The 18310-nt window shown below is 47.4% G+C and overlaps 7 protein-coding genes across 7 annotated transcripts; 3 read left to right on the top strand and 4 right to left on the bottom strand.

Moving 5' to 3' along the window:
- Window positions 1-3524: 3524 nt before the first annotated feature.
- J4E85_007369 (uncharacterized protein) lies at window positions 3525-4164 on the top strand (the record flags this gene model as incomplete). The annotated part of the gene is made up of 3 exons (XM_051471601.1): window positions 3525-3676; window positions 3731-3849; window positions 3899-4164. The coding sequence occupies 3 exons, from the start codon at window positions 3525-3527 to the stop codon at window positions 4162-4164; spliced, it is 537 nt and encodes a 178-aa protein (XP_051324675.1).
- A 99-nt stretch (window positions 4165-4263) lies between these two features.
- Window positions 4264-6393, bottom strand: J4E85_007368 (uncharacterized protein; the record flags this gene model as incomplete). Its single annotated transcript, XM_051471600.1, has 4 exons — window positions 4264-5445; window positions 5494-5903; window positions 5954-6288; window positions 6344-6393. The coding sequence occupies 4 exons, from the start codon at window positions 6391-6393 to the stop codon at window positions 4264-4266; spliced, it is 1977 nt and encodes a 658-aa protein (XP_051324674.1).
- Window positions 6394-6821: 428 nt separating this feature from the next.
- J4E85_007367 (uncharacterized protein) lies at window positions 6822-8679 on the top strand (the record flags this gene model as incomplete). The annotated part of the gene is made up of 3 exons (XM_051471599.1): window positions 6822-7224; window positions 7271-7365; window positions 7414-8679. 3 exons carry the CDS (start codon window positions 6822-6824, stop codon window positions 8677-8679), a joined length of 1764 nt encoding a protein of 587 aa, XP_051324673.1.
- Window positions 8680-9601: 922 nt separating this feature from the next.
- J4E85_007366 (uncharacterized protein) lies at window positions 9602-11589 on the top strand (the record flags this gene model as incomplete). The annotated part of the gene is made up of 6 exons (XM_051471598.1): window positions 9602-9812; window positions 9858-10037; window positions 10089-10350; window positions 10404-10981; window positions 11035-11213; window positions 11284-11589. 6 exons carry the CDS (start codon window positions 9602-9604, stop codon window positions 11587-11589), a joined length of 1716 nt encoding a protein of 571 aa, XP_051324672.1.
- A 1246-nt stretch (window positions 11590-12835) lies between these two features.
- Window positions 12836-13819, bottom strand: J4E85_007365 (uncharacterized protein; the record flags this gene model as incomplete). Its single annotated transcript, XM_051471597.1, has 3 exons — window positions 12836-13251; window positions 13309-13688; window positions 13737-13819. The coding sequence occupies 3 exons, from the start codon at window positions 13817-13819 to the stop codon at window positions 12836-12838; spliced, it is 879 nt and encodes a 292-aa protein (XP_051324671.1).
- A 690-nt stretch (window positions 13820-14509) lies between these two features.
- Window positions 14510-16529, bottom strand: J4E85_007364 (uncharacterized protein; the record flags this gene model as incomplete). Its single annotated transcript, XM_051471596.1, has 3 exons — window positions 14510-14643; window positions 14694-16136; window positions 16451-16529. The coding sequence occupies 3 exons, from the start codon at window positions 16527-16529 to the stop codon at window positions 14510-14512; spliced, it is 1656 nt and encodes a 551-aa protein (XP_051324670.1).
- Window positions 16530-17175: 646 nt separating this feature from the next.
- Window positions 17176-18116, bottom strand: J4E85_007363 (uncharacterized protein; the record flags this gene model as incomplete). The annotated part of the gene is made up of 2 exons (XM_051471595.1): window positions 17176-17888; window positions 17936-18116. The coding sequence occupies 2 exons, from the start codon at window positions 18114-18116 to the stop codon at window positions 17176-17178; spliced, it is 894 nt and encodes a 297-aa protein (XP_051324669.1).
- Window positions 18117-18310: the final 194 nt, after the last annotated feature.

Genomic DNA, 18310 nt, shown 5'->3' with positions numbered 1-18310 from the left:
TAATTTACGCTAGAGATAAACCTACAGCTCTCTTTCTTAGAGCTCTAACTTAGCTTTCTTAGTTTAGATTTAAAGTAACTTTCTTTCTTATTAAAGTTTTACTCTTTTATACTCTCTTTTAAGCTTACGCTTCTTTTCTTCTAAGTCTATATCTAGGTTAGAGCGTTCTCTACGTAGATTAGTTCTAAATTAATCTAGAAATAGTTATACTTATAAAGCTAGTAATAAATTAGCTCTAAGAGAGAATAAGGCTAAAGGTAATAACTAGAATGTCTATATACGCGAGCGCTGCGCTGCTAGCTAGAAGCTTAGGCACTAGTAAGGTTACTATCTTAATAGCCTAGGTAATTTAAGTAATTTAAGAATATTATCTTTCTCTTTATTCTTTTTCTCTTACTTCTTACGCTCTAAATAGTTTAGAATTAATCTATATATAGATAACTAAATACTTACTCTTTTCTTATCTTATATTATTATAAAAGTAGCTACTTAGGCTTAAATTTTACTTTAATTTATACCTAACACTATACTTTTTATAGATTTTATATTTCTATATATTCTATAGATCTATCTATATAGCGCTATATAAAATTAGTTATAAAATAATTTAGAACTAATTTAATATATAGTCTAATGCTAACTAGAAGCTTATGTTTTAGGCTAGTGTAATAGCTCTTTATATATACTTATTCTATAGTATTTATATAGAATTCTAGTATATTCTAGGTAGCTCTAGATATACTACTATAGTGTATATTTAATTCTATAGTAATAATAGAGTTCTTCTTATTTTTTACCTATTCTTTAGCTATAAGTATTAAAGTATTTTCTTAGAATAGTTTAGAAACGTTCTAGAATTAATTTAGACTACTTACTAATAAGTAGATTACATAACTTAAAATACTTAGCCTAGCTTACTATAGTAAGTAGCGCCTTTATTCTACTCTATAAAGAATCTTTAATATATAGTATACTAGAATAAGCTTTATTAATAGTGTAAAGAAAGTAAATAATATAGAATCTTATACAGCAGCTAAGGTAGTACTTCTAGTCTCTATTAAGCTAGTTAAGGCTAGTAAAGTACCTTCTAAATTCTAAGCTAAAATAAGCGTAGATTAATTATAAATTAATTTAACTTACTAGCTATCTACTTAGTATCTATATTAATAGTAATACTATAGAAACTACGTGCGTAGAGATGCTGCTATTATACTAGCTAATCTAAACGCTTTTTAATAGTTTAGAAAAAGGTAGTAAATATCTTTTAGTATATCTTAGAGAACTTAGTATTAGTAGTAAGACGCCTAAATATAATAACTATGTAGATTAGTTATAGATTAATTTAGAAGTAATTTACATACTCTTTTTATAGCTCTTTAGTATAGTAGTAAAAAGAATTTTTCTCTAACTATTATAGTAGTGCTTAAAAGATATATCTATCTAGAAAGTCTTTTATTTTATAAGTAGTTTAGCTTACTTATTCTATACTTAGATAATAATATAGCCTTTACTAGCTAGTAAGATTTAGTAAATATATATTTATATAAATTAATTTAGAAACGTTTAGAAAATATTTTAGATAGCGCTTATAGTAGTAGAGTTAAAATAGTTTACTTTTCTCTTAAAAAGAACTCTCTCTAGGCTAGCGCTTAGAGAAAATATAATTAACCTTTAGGTAGTAGCTATTCTTATAAGATAGTTTTTATTTATCTAAGTAGTATAGAGTTTCTTAATTAATAAAACTCTATACTACCTTAAGTAGAAGGCAAACTAGTTAGACTATAAAAAGGTAGCTAGAATAGTTTAGAAATAATTTAGAATTAATATCTATAAAATAGCTTATATCTTATAGTGTTTAGTATTAATATTAATTAGAATATATAAACTATATTCTTAACTAATTCTATGTCTAGCTACTAAGGTAGAGAGAGTATATACTAGTGTATACTAGTTAAAACTACTATAAAGTATAGAACCTGCTTAAAATACAAAGAAATAATAATATTAATTACTATATTATAGTCTTATAGAATAAGTTTACCTTAACTTTAAGTATAGTTAGTACCTAAAATAGTTTAGAATTAATCTAGAAATATTTTTTAAGAACTTACTATAGTCTTTTAGGTATAAGATTTAGAGCTTAACTATATTATAGTTCTTATAAGAGCCCTCTACTTTACTATCTAGAAGAGCTTATAAGTAGGTAATATTAATTTTTAGTAGTACTCTCTAGATATAGTACTCTATATTACCTAGAGCGTAATTACTATAGGTAATAAACTAAGAGATAGGCTCTATTACTTACTAGAATTAGTTAGAAATTATTCTAGAAATAGTTTAACTATATATACTATTAATTCTGTCTAAAATAACTCTAGACTATAGAAACCTTTTTTATTAGTATAAATACTATCTCTAAACTAACGCTAAAGCCTATTAAAGTAGCTTCTAGCCTTTCTTCTCTTTTTATTCTACTTAATTTAGCTTATAGATATCTTTATCTACTTAAGTATCTTATATAAGCTTTTATTTATCTATAAGTAAGTAAAATTCTATAATTAATTTTAAATATATTTATATATCTTAACACTAGAGTACTTAAAAACTTATCTTAAGGTAGTTAAATTTAAGAAGAGGCTAAAAGTCTTCTTTTTTTCTACTTTACTAGCTCTATAGTATTAAAACTACTTATACTAGATTAGTTCTAAATTAATCTAGAAATAGTCTACGTAGGCTACTTACACTTTTAGTATCTTATAATACTCTCTTAACTAAAGAATATTACCTATTTACTTTTAAAACTTAAATAATATAAGTATAGTCTCTAGAGTCTATACTAGAGTATTAGAGTAGATATATAGTATACTTAATAACTCTAGCCTTTAAGAGAGGCGCGCTACTATTTTTAAAAGTAAGTTAAACTATACTTTAGTTTAAATAAGTCTAGAATTATTCTAGAATTAATTTAACTATATACTTTAACTTAGTCTTTAATACTACTATTATTACCTTTACTAGAGCTAAATAAATATAGATTAAATTTCTTATAAATATCTAGGTCTAATACGTTAAAGTTAAGAAATTTAGGCTTAGTATTAAATATAAGCGAAAAAGGCTCTATATTATAATATAGATATAATCTAGTCTAAATTAATTTAGAATAAATCTAAGAATTATTTAAATTAAAAATTTTATTGCTAAGTGCGCTAATTCTCTTAAGTAGTATAACGCTAGTATACTATATTTTAAAAATTACCTGTTTGCGTTAGCGCATGCTATGTCTTAGCGCGCCCTTAGTCAGATAGACTGTATGCACAATCCACCAAGCTGGCTGGATGCAAACGTCATGACTTTGAACGCCGCGAGATCGTCGCGTGGACGTCACAGCTGTCATAGCTCCAGATTTCTTTTGCTAGAGCTTGGGTGAGCCGCACATTCCAGCCCTGGTCGTTTGAAACCTCATTCTTGCATACCCACGACCTCAATTCGTACATCACCCTCACACAAACCTCAATTCAAAAACAATGGCGAGCAGGACCTTCACACCAATGCTCCGCAATGCGGTTCGCGTCTCACAGCGGAATGTTATGGCGGCACCGTGCCGTCGCTTCTTGAACACTGAGACTGCGCCCAGCCTCTACTCAGCAAAGGCGCACGTAGTCGGCGCACGCACAGGGTACGATGAACTATTCCATTGAACACACGAGGAAACAAACTGACACATCTCCAGACATGTAGACGGCGAGAACCTAAAGGTCGACCTCACAATGGCCAAAGCCCTCGGCGGCCCCGGCGACGCCGGAAAGACCAACCCAGAAGAACTCTTCGCAGCCGGCTACGGTGCATGCTGTGCGTCGCTCCTACCATTCATCTCCATAGTTTTAACTAACCCCACTAGTCCAATCCGCCATGAACGCCGTCGCCCCCTCCCTCGGCGTAAAGATGCCCTCCACCCCCGAAGACTCGATCGTCGAATCCACCGTCGAACTCGTCGGCAGCATGAAAGACCTAGATATGGGTCTGCGCGTGCAGCTGCTCGTCAAGGTGCGCGGGCTGGCGAAGGAGGATCTGGAGAAGGTTGTGTACAAGGCGAGGCAGGTTTGTCCGTACAGTCGGGCGACGAAGGATAATGTTTACACCACTGTGAAGTGTGAGACTATGTAAGACGCGTGTAGCTGAAGAGGACGGCGTGGAAGGGAATGTAGATGATGGCATCATGTAAAGAACGAATGAACGAATGAATACATGAATTACGGAATGATGTTACAGACGCGTCTCCTGCGAGCTTTCAACGATAGCAGCCAGCACCCCCTCCGCCACATCTTGCCCATCCTCCGCTTCGGTAACCCAAGTCACGCGTCCACTACGTGGACTGCGTACTTCTAGTTCCATTTTCATTTGTTGAACCACGCAAATTACATCTCCTTCTTTCACCACATCGCCCTCGTCAACTAACACTTCTACAAGTTTTCCCGGGAATGGGATACTGATGTGTGAAGGATCGCTCGGGTTCCCTCGTCTATGATGCGACGTCGCTGCTGACGCGCTAGCGGAGGTGGAGGAGAGGGTTATGGTGTAGGGTGTTGTTTGCGGCATGCTAGATGAAGCTGTTGAGGGCGTGGTGAAAAGGAGTTCTGCGCTGAGGGAGGTGGGGAAGTCGTTGCGCAGGACGCGGGTTAGTTCGAGGTGGTGGGGTGTTGGTTTCTCATTGGCTTTTGTGATGGGATTAGAGATGGAAATGGACCATGCGTCGCCTTTCCGGAAGAGAGTGTTGGCTGTTGAGACTACGGATGTTGAGGAGGATGGCGCGATGTCTGAGCTTAGGGTGTTTGGGCTGGCTGAGGCGATGGTTTGGCTTGATTGGAGGAGCTCGGTTTGTTTGCTTTCTAGCCATTGCGTGTCGCATTTTCCGTTTAGGAAGTCTGGGTGTGCGACAATGGCTTTTAACATGTCGATGTTTGTCTTTACTCCAGCGATCTGCGTATCATCCAACGCTCGCTGGGCTTTACGAACGGCGTCTTTCCAAGATGACGCTGTTACAATGACCTTCGCGATCAGACTGTCGAAATCTGCGGATACCACGGCGGGTCGGCCGCTGATGAGGTGCGTGTCGACCCTAATACCGTTACCCGAAGGGAACTGGAAAGAGGTGATCTTGCCAATTGATAATGACCAATCGCTCTGAACATTCTCCGCAGTGATGCGAAGTTGGATCGAATGCACTGGAGGAAGAACTTCCGGGTCTCTCTCTGCGACTGGTAGGCCGCAGTCATTCAGAGATACACCCTGAGAGAGTAATAGCTGTGCCTTGACGATATCAGTCATAGAGATGGACTCTGTGATCGTGTGCTCGACTTGTAAGCGAGGGTTGACCTCCAAAAAGTAGTACTCTTTCGTTGATGGGTTCATGAGGAACTCAAAGGTGCCGAGGGAGAAGTATTGTATCTATTTTGACATCAGCCTGGTTCAGTCTTCAACAGCATTGGTACTTACCTGTCTCGCCATCTTCAAGGCATTCTCGATGACTTGTGCAATCAGTTTGCGGTCAGACACAACGCTTGGTGCCAGCTCAACGATCTTCTGGTACCTTCTCTGGATACTGCATTCGCGTTCCCAGAGATGCGTTACGTTTCCAGTGCCATCTCCGATGATCTGGACTTCGATATGCCGGAAGCCATCAACAGCAGCTTTTTCAGCAAAGACTTGCTTGGAAGGGCTTTCTTCGACGGCTCTTTTGACTAAGGAGGCAAGCTGGTCTTGGCTGCGAATGAGACGTATTCCGCGGCCACCGCCTCCATCTACTGCTTTGACCATGATTGGAAAGCCGACTTCAGATGCGAAGCGCTGGACGTCTTCGACTTTGTTAGTCGGTTGCTGGAGTGCTGGAGATACTGGGACGTCGCCTGGTTTACGTGTCAGTAATCTCGCGACTCTAACGCGCCTTTTGTCTTACATCGCTGGGCAAGCTCTCTCGCCTTGAGTTTATCTCCAGTATTACTCAAGATCCCCCATCCGGGACCGACAACTACGGCGCCGGTCCCTTCCCATATTCTCTTCGAGAAGTCTTCGGACTCAGATAGAAAGCCATATCCTGGATGTACAGCATCGATTTGGTGCTTTTTGACGATGCCGACAAGATCATCAATACTCATGAAAGACGAAGCTGATGATAGTTTGATCGCATGGCTTGCTCGGACGGCATGCGAGTCGTCGCCTGATACGTAGATTGCGAACGTCTCAATGTCGAGTTCTCGTGCTGAAGAGATAATTCGTGTTGCTATCTCTCCCCTACAGACAGTTAATCACGCTCACCAGGACACTACCTAGGTCTTTGGCCACTAACCTATTCGCGATAAGAAGTCGTTTGATGGGTCTTTGTGGAGGTCGCGTCATATTGGAGTCCAGCCAGCAGTATGGATCGGTCAAGCAGTACATTCGTGGATATACCTACCTAGGTACCTATGCCACTATGCCATCAGTGGAATGACTCGAGTGGACGACTCGTTGGGTTAGGTAAGGCGAGACCACGTTGTCCGTCGTCAAAGAGGCTTCTTGAGAGCTGGAATGCGATTTGGATGATATGTTAAAGCGGGACGCTCGTTGAACATTCGATTCATCCACAATGACATGGTCGCGTTTTGGTGGAGTGCGATGGAGGAGGGCAAGCGCGGGGAGCTTGAAGATGCCTCGGTTCCCCAGCTCTACCCCAACATTCTACCACGACCATCCCATCTTGGTCCGCACTATCGAGATGTGACGATTTCGTTGTCGCTCCATCACTGGAGCTCGAAAACAACCTTAACTACACTTCATCAACAGTCATGGCTGGTGACGAGCCCGGGCCAAAGCCCTCGCCCAAAGACGCGCCGACGTCATCCGAAACCGCCAAAGACCGACTCGCGCAGGTCAGCTCCCACATCGCGCCCAACACACCAAAGCGACGACGACGGAAAGGAGCAGACTCAGATCTACCCGCTGATTACTCTGATATCCTTGGGCAGATCGCAACTCTGCGCAAAAGTGCCGCCACGCCAGACAAGAACAATAGGGGCTATGTGAGGCAGAAGCAGGCAGGGAAGCTATGGGTTCGCGAAAGGGTCGAGCAGCTGCTTGATCCGGGGAGCTTCCAGGAGGTGGGCAGCGTGAGTGGGACAGTCAAGTGGAAGCAGTTAGGGCCGGTAAAAGAGGAACCGGAAGACTACGTGCCTTCGAACAACGTGCAGGGTATGTACTATGGACGGCATTGGGAAGATATACTGACGGCGGGTAGGCTTCGGACGATTACGAGGTCGAAAGATTGTGTTTACGGCCGATGACTTCTCCATACGCGCTGGACACGCTGATGGCGCGCTTATGGAGAAGACCGTGAGTTCGATTCATTGCATCGATCCGTGCTGGTACTGACGACTGCAGATATATATGGAGAAGCTCGCGATCGCGTTGAAGCTTCCCATCGTCAAACTCGTCGATGGCTCATCCGGCGGCGGCTCCGTCACGACCATTCGCTCCACAGGCTTCTCCTACGTCCCTCCGCTACCCTCCTTCGCACAAGTCGTACAACAACTCAATAGGGGGATACCGAATCTGGGCGCTGTTTTAGGGCCGGCGATTGGCCTAGGAGCAGCTCGTGTGGTGGCCTGCCACTTCTCGGTCATGGCTGCAGATATTGGATCTTTGTTCAACGCTGGTCCCAGTGTTGTCAAGAACGCGACATTCGAGGAGGGTCTTTCCTTTACAGATCTTGGTGGGCCCGCAATGCATTGCACCAATGGCACAATCGATAACCTGGCGCCGGACGAGGCGGGCTGCTTCGAACAGATACGCACGGTTCTGAGCTACCTGCCCGACTGCGGTACGAAGCTGCCTCCAGCAGTCGACTGCTCTGACCCAATCGACCGAATGTCAGAAAACCTCCGATCTATCATACCGCGCTCGAAGAACCGAATGTACAACCCGCGCGCCATAATCACCGAAGTTGTTGACCAAGGCTCGTTCTTCGAGATTGGAGCCCTTTGGGGTACTACGGCCATAGTAGGCCTTGCGCGTTTCGCAGGCAAACCGGTCGGCATAGTCTCTCTCAACTGCGAGCAGAATGCCGGCGCACTGGATGCATTGGGTTCGCAAAAAATTACACGCATGCTAAAGTTCCTTGACGTCTTCAACCTCCCGCTCGTCCAATTCGTCGACGTCCCAGGCTACGCGATAGGAACCGTTGCAGAGCGCACTGCAACGATGCGGCACGGCGTCACTCTCGCTGCGACCTATTACAGCACAACCATGCCCATCTTCAACGTCATTGTGCGACGAGTCTACGGCGTAGCTGGAGGCATCATGCTAGACTGCCGCGACCCACGCATGCGCGTCGCTTGGCCGTCCGGCGTGTGGGGCTCCCTACCACTCGAGGGTGGCATTGAAGTTGGACATTCGTTTGAACTCAAGGAGATTGAGAGGAAAGAAGGAAGAGAAGCGCGAGACAGGCGTTATACAGAGTTGGAGAACGAGTACAAACGACTGATGAACCCAGTTCGTACTGCGAACGCGTTTGGCATCGAGGAGATTATCGATCCGGCATATACACGGCGAGTCTGTTGTGAGTGGACAGATCACATGTATGAAAGCTTACTGCCAGAGCGCGTTTTGGAGAGGATCGCAGGAAAGTTGCAGCCTTCCTTCGCTTAGAGTTGGATATCGCGTTCGTGTCCGAAAGAGCACTCGTGAATACATACGATCTGAACTTTATCCTCCAACACAGTCATCTACTCACCGGTCACCTACACTGCGTCATGGCAACAGCCGGTCAGAGATAGCGCTGAGTTTACGATACGTTCGCAACATCTGGAGTAGTCCGTCAGACACCATCGCTTACTTACACCGCATCGCTTACCGTAAGACATACCGCGCACGGCCCACTGTTGTCCATCTTCCGCAATCGGCTCATTATATCCTGCTTGTATATCCAATGCCATGGAGCCGAAGGTTCGTCCTCCGGATGCGGTGCCGTGCTGACCATTCTGGAACAAGCTGGCCGTCAAATTGGTATCGCTAATCAAGTTCTTACTGGGTACTTTACCCCCCTTGGCATATACTCGGGTTGAGGAAACTTACATCGAGTATAAGATGTCATCGTGTATCATGCGCACGTCGTTTGGCTCCGACTTACAGATTTCTTTATCGCATAGCGCCGAACAAACATTACGCAGATGCGTGTGTGTTTCATGCCCACAGTCATACGAACAGCGACACAAAAGCGAATCTGTGTGGCGTACTACTCTATCCGCGTACCACAACTTTAGGGACGATCCTTGATTCGTTACTGGACGTCGTATATGACCACCAACATCGCCCGGGTGCGGGGCAAAGGTCAATGCACCCCTACCCCAGCACAACTCTACCACGGCCCTTCTAGTTTCGTTGCCTCACCTGCATGCAGTTTGGTGATACGAGCCATGATGCGCCACGCAAATCTGGGGTATATAGGACTAACGGGCATGTCCGCACGCCCCGGACGCCCATCACTGCTAGCCGCCACTGCTTCGTTTATCTGTCTAGTGACATTCCCTCGACTTCTGCTGGAACTGCAGTCTGAAGTGTGATACCAAAGATGGCGCCTGTTGGCGCTGCGGCGGCTGCGAGGCAGGCGGAACCGATATTGACGCGCATTGTTGAACAGGACCAGATACCTTGGTACAGAAAGCGGAATTTGAGGAGGCTGTATGCACTCTTGCTGCCGACGTGTATTGGGATTGAGATGACCTCTGGATTTGATTCGCAGATGATCAACGCAGTGCAAATCGCGCCAACATGGCGGCTCTGTAAGTCGAGGTTTCGGCCATAACATGCCGTTGCTGACAACGTAGACTTCAATAACCCACAAGGAGCGCTTCTCGGTATCATGTCTTCAGCATACAACCTTGGCGCAATCTGCGCTCTTCCACTGGTGCCGTACGTGAACGATAGGTTTGGCCGACGATGGGCGATCTTCTTAGGCTCTTGGATCATGGTTGTAGGATCTGTAGTACAAGCCTTCTCCATTAGCGGTAGGACTGACCGTTCAATCATCAGATGAAGTTTGTACTAACACGTTGTAGCTGGCATGTACGTCGGCGCGCGCTTCATCCTCGGTTTCGGCATACCCTTCTGCATCATCGCAGGTTCATCACTAATGGGCGAGCTTGCATATCCAAAGGAACGACCTATTATGACATCCCTCTTCAACGCACTCTGGTTCGTAGGCTCGCTCATAGCAGCAGGAGTCTCTTACGGCACCCAAAGCCTAAAAGACGACTGGGCCTGGCGCATACCCTCGCTACTCCAAGCCGGCCCATCACTACTCCAAATCGTCTTCATCTTGTACCCGCCTCATCCCCACTGCTTCCAAGATCTCACCAAGCTAACCTCCCCAGCATGATCCCCGAATCTCCTCGCTTCCTCATCTCCAAAGACCGCCGCGAAGAAGCCTACGCCACACTAATCACCTACCACGCCGAAGGCGCCACAACCTCGCCTTTCGCCGCCGCAGAAATGGCCCAAATCGAACACACGATCCGCATCGAACTCGAACATTCAAAACGCTCCTGGCGCGAAATGATCGCCGTCCCCGGTCTACGCAAGCGCGTGATAATCGGTTCTTTCCTCGGCCTCTTCACACAGTGGTCTGGAAACACTTTACTCAGCTACTACCTCAACCAGCTCCTCAACATGATCGGGTACGACGACCCTGGCTTTGTAGGCAAAGTGAATGTTGGGCTCAATAGCTGGAATCTGGTGAATGCGGTGTGTATCTCGCTATTGGTGAGGCGGTTTCCGCGTAGGAAAATGTATCTCATCTGCGCGAGTAGTTTGTTGTGTTGCTATGTCGCGTGGACGGTGGCGATGCAGCGGTATACGGCTACGAAGAGGATTGAACCTGCGCGGCTGACGATTGCGATCATCTTTTTGTATCAAATGTGTTATAATATTGGGTATAATGCGTTGACCTACAGTGAGTTGGTGCGAGGGTATTTGATGGGGAAAAGGATGCTAATGGACCCGCAGCTTTTTTGGTCGAGTTGTTTCCATTTGCGCAGCGCACAAAGGGGATTACTATCTTTCAGTTCTTCAGTCGGACGGCGGTTTTTACAACGACGATACTCAATCCTATTGGGTTGAAACATGTTCAGGGGAAGTGGCTGATTATGTATTGCGCTTGGCTGGGGTTTGAGATTGTCTTCATCGTAGGTTCTTAATCTCTCCTACCCAGTCCGTATCTCTTATTCGAGTCCATGCGCTAATGCATTCGCAAAGTACTTCATGTTCCCCGAAACCTACGGCCGTACCCTGGAAGAACTCGCGTTCCTCTTCGAAGACCACGCTCTTGCTGATGAGGCGACGACGCATGTCGAGAAGCAGATGGAGTGGGCTGAGAGGCGATGGAGCCGGATTGATGAGCGCATGAGTTGGGAGATGGATGTTGTAGTGCCGAGGAAGGCGCCTGATCGTCAAGGAGAAGGAGGTGTTGATGCAGGGACGCTGGACACGAGAGAAACAGTTCAACGGCATCAGTATCGGAGGCGGAACAGCAGCTGGGAGGATCTCAGGCAGCGGGAGTAGCTATAGTGGTACATCTTGTTTGCACTTCAACGTTATGCACACTTCGCCTGGCGACATATTCCCTAACTTCTTGCGATGCTATGTGATAGTCTAGTAAGTGAACCTGGTTCAAATGAGTCAAACCAAAGCCGGATCGTCTCAACCACTTCTACACCCTGCTTGGATATGTCATTCGCAGCGTTATTAGGACATACTTGATCAATACTGCTGAAACGCCAGGGTTGGATAGGAAAGTTATCGAAGATACTGATACCACTATCAAACAATGCAAAGGCATGCCAGTCCATATGTATTCGAGTATTACTGTGGTAGTGCATGGTTAATGTTCCCATCCACCCAGGTAAAATTCTTCCACTCAACTTGATTCGGCGGGGTCGGCCAACAAACCTACCCCTCATCAGCCAGCCCCACATCACACTTAAACACCCACACATCAAATTTCTCAACCGACGTTTCTAACCAACAACTGCAGCGTGCAAGGTCAAACGCAGTCATTATATTCGATATAATTTCCAAATTGCCATCGGTTTTGTAGTGTACGTCTTCACAGATTCCCACTTCCAGCTTGCCCCCGCTAATCACCATATAGGTAGCGGTTATCACTCCGGATTCTGATCTCAAAATCAGTGTCTTCCGGCAACCCCGGTTCGATTCCGGGCAAGACCTTCCTTTTGCCAATCTGTGCGTCATTTGGAGTGTTGGGTGATGCGTGGGAAGAAGTTGAGTGTTTTTTTGGGGCGTTGGCGATTTTTTTGCGGACGGAAGGGACGGCGGCGTGGTGGCTGCAGCGCTTCTGTGAGATGGTGAACTAGTGCTTGCAAAGAACTTCAATGACGGGGAAGAGAAGGGTTATACGGTAATGTACTACGTTGGGAAGTTTCTGGGAGTAGTTGTGGTTCATGCATGTTTTTGCTGTGGCTGCTTCTCTCTTTACAAAACCACAATATTGTAGGCCGTGCCTGAATGAGAAATACAACAGATCGAGACCGATAGCCGGCGCAAAATGAGAACACAAAGCGGCCCCATCTAAAGGCGCCGACTCTTCTTTAACGAGAGAATGGAGGAGATCTGCTCGCACCGGGCTAGGCTTGGCTTTGCGCAGCTTACTTCTACAGCCAGCAGTAAAGTTCGCATGTAAGTTATCGCAACTTGTGCTTCACTGCAAGATCCGCGGTCTGGTAAATATGCGAAGGTTTTTTGCCCTGCACTGCTAAGATGAATTCGATTGAAATCCACTGTAACCACCCTACGGCGCCTTAACACCCTTCCCACTACTCCCACAAATATCCATCCACCTCTCCGTCGCCTCCTGTATAACATCCATTTGCATATCAATCAACTTGGCCAGCGGTGTTGATGGCGCGTTCTTTCTCAAAACCTCGTTGCCCGGCTCCAGCAACAGCTTATTCACATTCAGCTTAACAGCACCAGATCGTATGCACCGTTGCATGACTTCAGGAGGGAAGTCGTTTGTGCCGTGCAATGCGACGAGGACGCGCTTGTTGATCTGCTTGTCGATCGCTTCGAGGCGGTCGTAGTGTAGTTGACCTTCTTTCGGTCCGGCTGGGCCGTAGTCGCCGTGAACGTTGCCGATTGAGGGGGCGAGGATATCGACGCCCGCGGCGATGAAGTTGTCGACATCTTCGGGGGAGGTGAAGAGTGCTGGTAAAGTCAGTATTTACTCTTCATCTCCAATTTCAAGAATTTGGTATGGCACACCTTCAAGATCTCCCGTATCAGCAATACCATCCTCTCCACCGTTTATCCGTCCGCTCTCTGCTTCTACTGCGATACCCTTGTCTTGGCACTCTTTAGTCAATATCCTCGTCTTCTCTAGGTTCTCGGCTTCGTCGTAATGTGACATATCCACCATGACTGAATCGACAGGGAGTGTCGCAATGATCTCCCGAATGTGCTCGACATCTTGCGCGTGGTCGATGTGTAGGGAGAGAGGTACTGTCGCGGTCTTCACGGCGTGCGCTGCGGCATGCGCGAGGAGGGGTAGTTGCTTGAGGGTTGATGGGAAGAGTTGGATGATTAGGGGCGATTTTCTTGACTCGGCTGCGCGAACAAGACCTGTGAGTTGCTCGACGTTGTAGCTGGTGTAGAGTTAGCATCGCGAATGGTATATGTGGAAGGTTTCGTACGCGATTGCGGCCATGACGCCGTAGTTGCCTGCGGCAGCGGCATTGAGTATGGCGAGCGTACGGTTATCTTTGCTGACTGGCATGATGGCTATAGAATGATGTATATCGATGATGTCTTTGATGTTCTATCGCATTATTATGTAGTGTTGGGAGAATTCGAGCGCATTCAATTCACCATGTCGGAACCGTCTCGGAACTGGAGCTATTATCATGTCCCCGCGGCTTATTGATTCGGGAAAGCCGCGGAGTTCGAGAACTATCATTGGTGCTCGTCGCGAGCAGTCTAGATGGCCTTGACGGAGTTGCGAGCGACGCGGCGGGCACGATGGAACCGCCCGACGGGCCTTAGCCGATGTGCCTCGTAACGAGGCCCAACCATCCCAGAGAGGCGATCGGCCCTCCAACATGTACCCCGCTTCTACTCCATCTCTGCAGGGAATTGCACGACGGCGAACATACACGTCCGTGTGGGGTCTGTGGGGAAGGCGAACTTGAATAAGAGTCTGCTCCGCTACAACCTCCGACTTCTGCCTCGCAACGTGACACTCCGACCTTGTCATGCTTTCCTGATCTTGACCCGGATGCGAGTCATGCGACCAACTCATCGGAACCACACCTGCATCGCAGTGGAGTCAAGGCAAGTGCGGCTGAACATGCGGCTGAAAGTCTGTTTTCCTGCGGTCCGACAGATGCCGCATTGCCGCGATGACGAAATTGATATGCACTCATGGAGGAAGATCGGACTTGAGCTGCATTCGGCACGATATCGAAGGTTATGATTCGGCTCGCCAATAGCTGGTGAGATCAGTGAGTAATGTCTTGGGTGGAAACTTGGTTATGTCAAGTGTTTGCTCGAGAAGATGCAAGATAGCGGTTTGTTTGACAGGGTTTTGAACGCATAGACCCGCTAGAAAATGTAAGCATTGTGTTGAACGACGTGCGTTTGATAAAGCTTACCAGCATAGATAGACTTGAAGTTGACCATGGCGCTCGCGATATCTCTACCTTGATGCGTTATGGCGATACCGCAGATCATGTCTACACTTTCGTCCAGAGTGCGCTGTCGAATTCTGAACTCGTCCACACCTCCCATCGATGGCTGATTGATGAGAACGATGATTCGCGCAAAGTGAAATGTTTGCATGGCAGCGGCGTACGAAGGAGGATGGATCCAGATGGGCGTGAACAGAGCGCCAGGTCCAGGTGGAGGTCCGTGATGGATAGGCTGAAACGACATTGGGAGGGCCGCATGCCAGTCTTCCAGTGCTTGTAAAAGCTTTCCAGCCTGCTCGATGCGCGTGTTCAGATCGTACTTCTTTTCGTTTGCCGCAAAGTCCACACATTTTCCACATATGTACACGATCCGCAACGCAAGTTCATCCGGACTAAGATCCATCAAACGCTTGGTAGGCCGCCAGATAGTGAGCACCCTTCGTCCTTCGCGGAACGCAACCCAAGTGTCTTGACGTATCCATTGCCACCAGGCAGCTCTCCGGAGCGGATCCGGAGACTCTCCGTTGTTGTTCTGACTGCGTTGTATCCAAAAGATGCCACGAAGATGTCTCTCCCAGGCTCCATTACTGTACTGGCCTTCAGAGTCCCACATCTCATATGTGCTGATGAGTATGGAGGTTGATATTATCTCCCTGGACTTATTGTAGGACGGATAAAAGAGATTCTTCGAGAGGTAATGCAGAGTCTCATAATAATACTGCGTCGCAACCTGGATCAACGGGCTATGAAGTTGTCTGGTCCTACCATCTTCAGCGACTGGTTCCGGATCATGTATGTTAAGCCGACGAAGCTGTGGCTCGTTCAGAAGTGCCATGTGCCGCGCCGACACGGCGAGCAAAGACTTCAAAAGGCCAACATTGTGGACCGCTAGAGAAGGAACAGTGTATGTGAACTGCTTGGAAGGGTCGTTCAAGTCCAAAATGGGACCAATGACATTGACGTAGTGTTGGAAGAGCACAAGCTCGTCGTCCGACATGGGTATGACATCGATACAGTTCCACGGCTCGTGTCCCGATGGATCGGCATCTTCCGTTCGTTCATATGAAAGCGGATGTCGATCAGAGCTTGCTGCGTCGGTTGCTGGACTTTGCTGTCTGGACAAGTTGTTCCTGTCGAGGTCCACATTGAGATTGTACTTGTCGATATTGTTGATGGCATCTTCAGCAAGCAGGTCGTAATAAGCTAGAGGTGCAGAGTTGGGAGAAGGTAATGAGTTGATGACTGTCGATGGCGATTCAAACAGGAGCTCGGGAGAAGCGTTCCAAAGCTGAGGATCAATTTCAGGTGGGATCGCTCGTCTGGCAGGCGCCGGAGATGTAGTGGCAATAGAAGAGGCATCCTGAGCCGGCGACGTGTCAGACTGGACAGAGCCAGAGGCATTGCTTGCTGCACCTCCAGGAGGGTCATTGGGTGATGGCCATAAGCACTCTCTGTCGGATTTGCTGCATGTTGCGCATCGCGGTCTTAGCTCGTCACATTTCACCCTCCTTCGTCTACAGGTTAGGCTGTCTGTGTTAGCTAGTGATCAACTGTATACATTGCACGCTGCCGCTGATCGGACTAGCGAGCTTCACCATGGGGTGAGACAAGATAACACGTGCTGAGGGAACAGCTTACCATCCAGTTGTCGTACGTAAGCCCTGCAAGAGAAGCGTCGAGTCAGTATAGCTCTCACATGCAGTGGAGATAGAAAAACTTACTCGCGCTCGTGAGGGACGGGGCTTGCGCGGCTTGGGATTGCCTGTTGACGATGCTTGCATCACGAATGATGTTGCGCATGCTGGTGGAACTTCGCTTGGCCCTCGAGGATCCGCTTCGGCGGTTAGGCCTGCCGTGGGGAACGAGTCTCTGACCAACGGGACAGGCTTCAGACTAGTCCAGGATGACACAGCGCATGCGGAGCCCAGTTGTTGATATCTCGCGAACCTAGGAAAGGCGATCAGACGGTGGTTGGGAAACTGTGGCAATTTCGCAAAAGGCCCGCGTCGGATACAGTTCTAGGACCCCGCGCCAGTCCAAAGCACTGTCCACCACCGGCAGAAGTTGGGAGGCCTGATGGCCATGATACAGTCCTGAAGTCTGTTTTAGGAGAAGTGAAGAAGTTGCGTTTATGCAGAAAGGAGGTATTTTGATGATAGCGACGGGTTGTGTACAATGCCAGGACGTGCTTAGTCAGTCGTGGTTGTGCGCGTTCCGGGTTCTTTCCGTTTGAGGCGGATCGCTACATCCTTCACAGTCAGCACCACCACATCATCAGCATCAACCCCAACCTCTGCACCAACATCGACACACATCACTTCGCATTTCCAGTGGGGCCGAGAACTGGAAGAAGACGCGTTGAATTGACTTTAGATATATCCCAGCCAGCCGGCAGTTAAGAACTCCACCCAATGCATATGGCGCGACGAAGAAGCAACCAAAACCTCTACCACGCGCCGACAATGCCCGCAACAGGAATATCAATACCCGTAGTGTAACTGGCACTGTCTGAGAGCAGGTACACATACGCGCCGCCAAGTTCGCGGGGGTCGGCCAACCTAGGCATGCCGCCATAGTACTGCATCTTCAAGTTCCAGTCGGGCGCCCGCTCAACGTAGTAAGTCATCTGCGTGCGCACGAAACCCGGGGATATCGAGTTGACGCGGATGCCGTGCTTCGCCCATTCCATCGCGAGTGTGTGTGCCATATTGCGGACTGCGCCCTTGGTTCCTCCATATGGCGCTGATGGCGCTGCCCTGTTTGGCCGGTAGGACGTCATGGATGCTGTGAAGACGATGGATCCCTTGATACCGAGCTCGATGAACTTCTTCGCGGCTGCCGTTGCGCAGAAGTATGCGCCAAAGACGTTGAGGTTGAAAAGCTGCTCGAGCTGCGGGCGGTCGAAGTTGAGTGCGGGCTGGTGCTTGGTCATTCCGGCGTTGGCGATCATACCGTCAATGCGGCCCGATTGTGCCACGATTTCGTCAATGGCTTTGATGACGCTCTCCTCAGAGGTGACATCGCAGTGCAGGTAGTGTACGCGCTTGGGGTTTGCCTGTTGAAGTGCCTGGAACTCCTCGCCGGGCTCGAAGAGGTCCAAAGAGTAGATCTCAGCGGCTTCGTTTGCGAGGCATACTGTCGCGAGACCAAGTCCAATGCCTAAAACGTCAGCATCTATCCGCAATCTAGATCCGACATGTACCAACCTCTGTTCGCGCCGGTAATAGCGACCACTTTGCCCTTCAGGGTTATCTTCCAGTCAAAGTCTTCCTTCGGCTCAGTCGTAAGGTAGACGGGATTTGGGACACTTTGCTCGACTTGACCACTGGCGGCCTGACCAGCAGGTGCTGTCTGGTCAGATTGCGGTGTGATGGCAGAGGGAGACATTTCCGATTGGTCTACAAGGGTATGCTGCGAAGGTTTGGAGATATTTGGGAGGGCAGGTCTCGCGAGAGAATGGAAAATCGAGTTACCACCACCACTTCGCTGGCACCCCGCATGTTTAAGTACATCGCATTTAGGTACCCCACAAAGGCATGTGGCAACCGAGTGCTGTTGATCGGTACCAGACACACCCCACG

Source organism: Alternaria conjuncta (assembly GCF_024043145.1).
Source record: "Alternaria conjuncta strain BMP 0040 chromosome Unknown scaffold_10, whole genome shotgun sequence".
NCBI lineage: Eukaryota > Fungi > Ascomycota > Dothideomycetes > Pleosporales > Pleosporaceae > Alternaria > Alternaria conjuncta.
The sequence above is the reverse complement of the archived record's forward strand: the minus strand, read 5'-3'. Positions and strand labels throughout refer to the sequence as shown.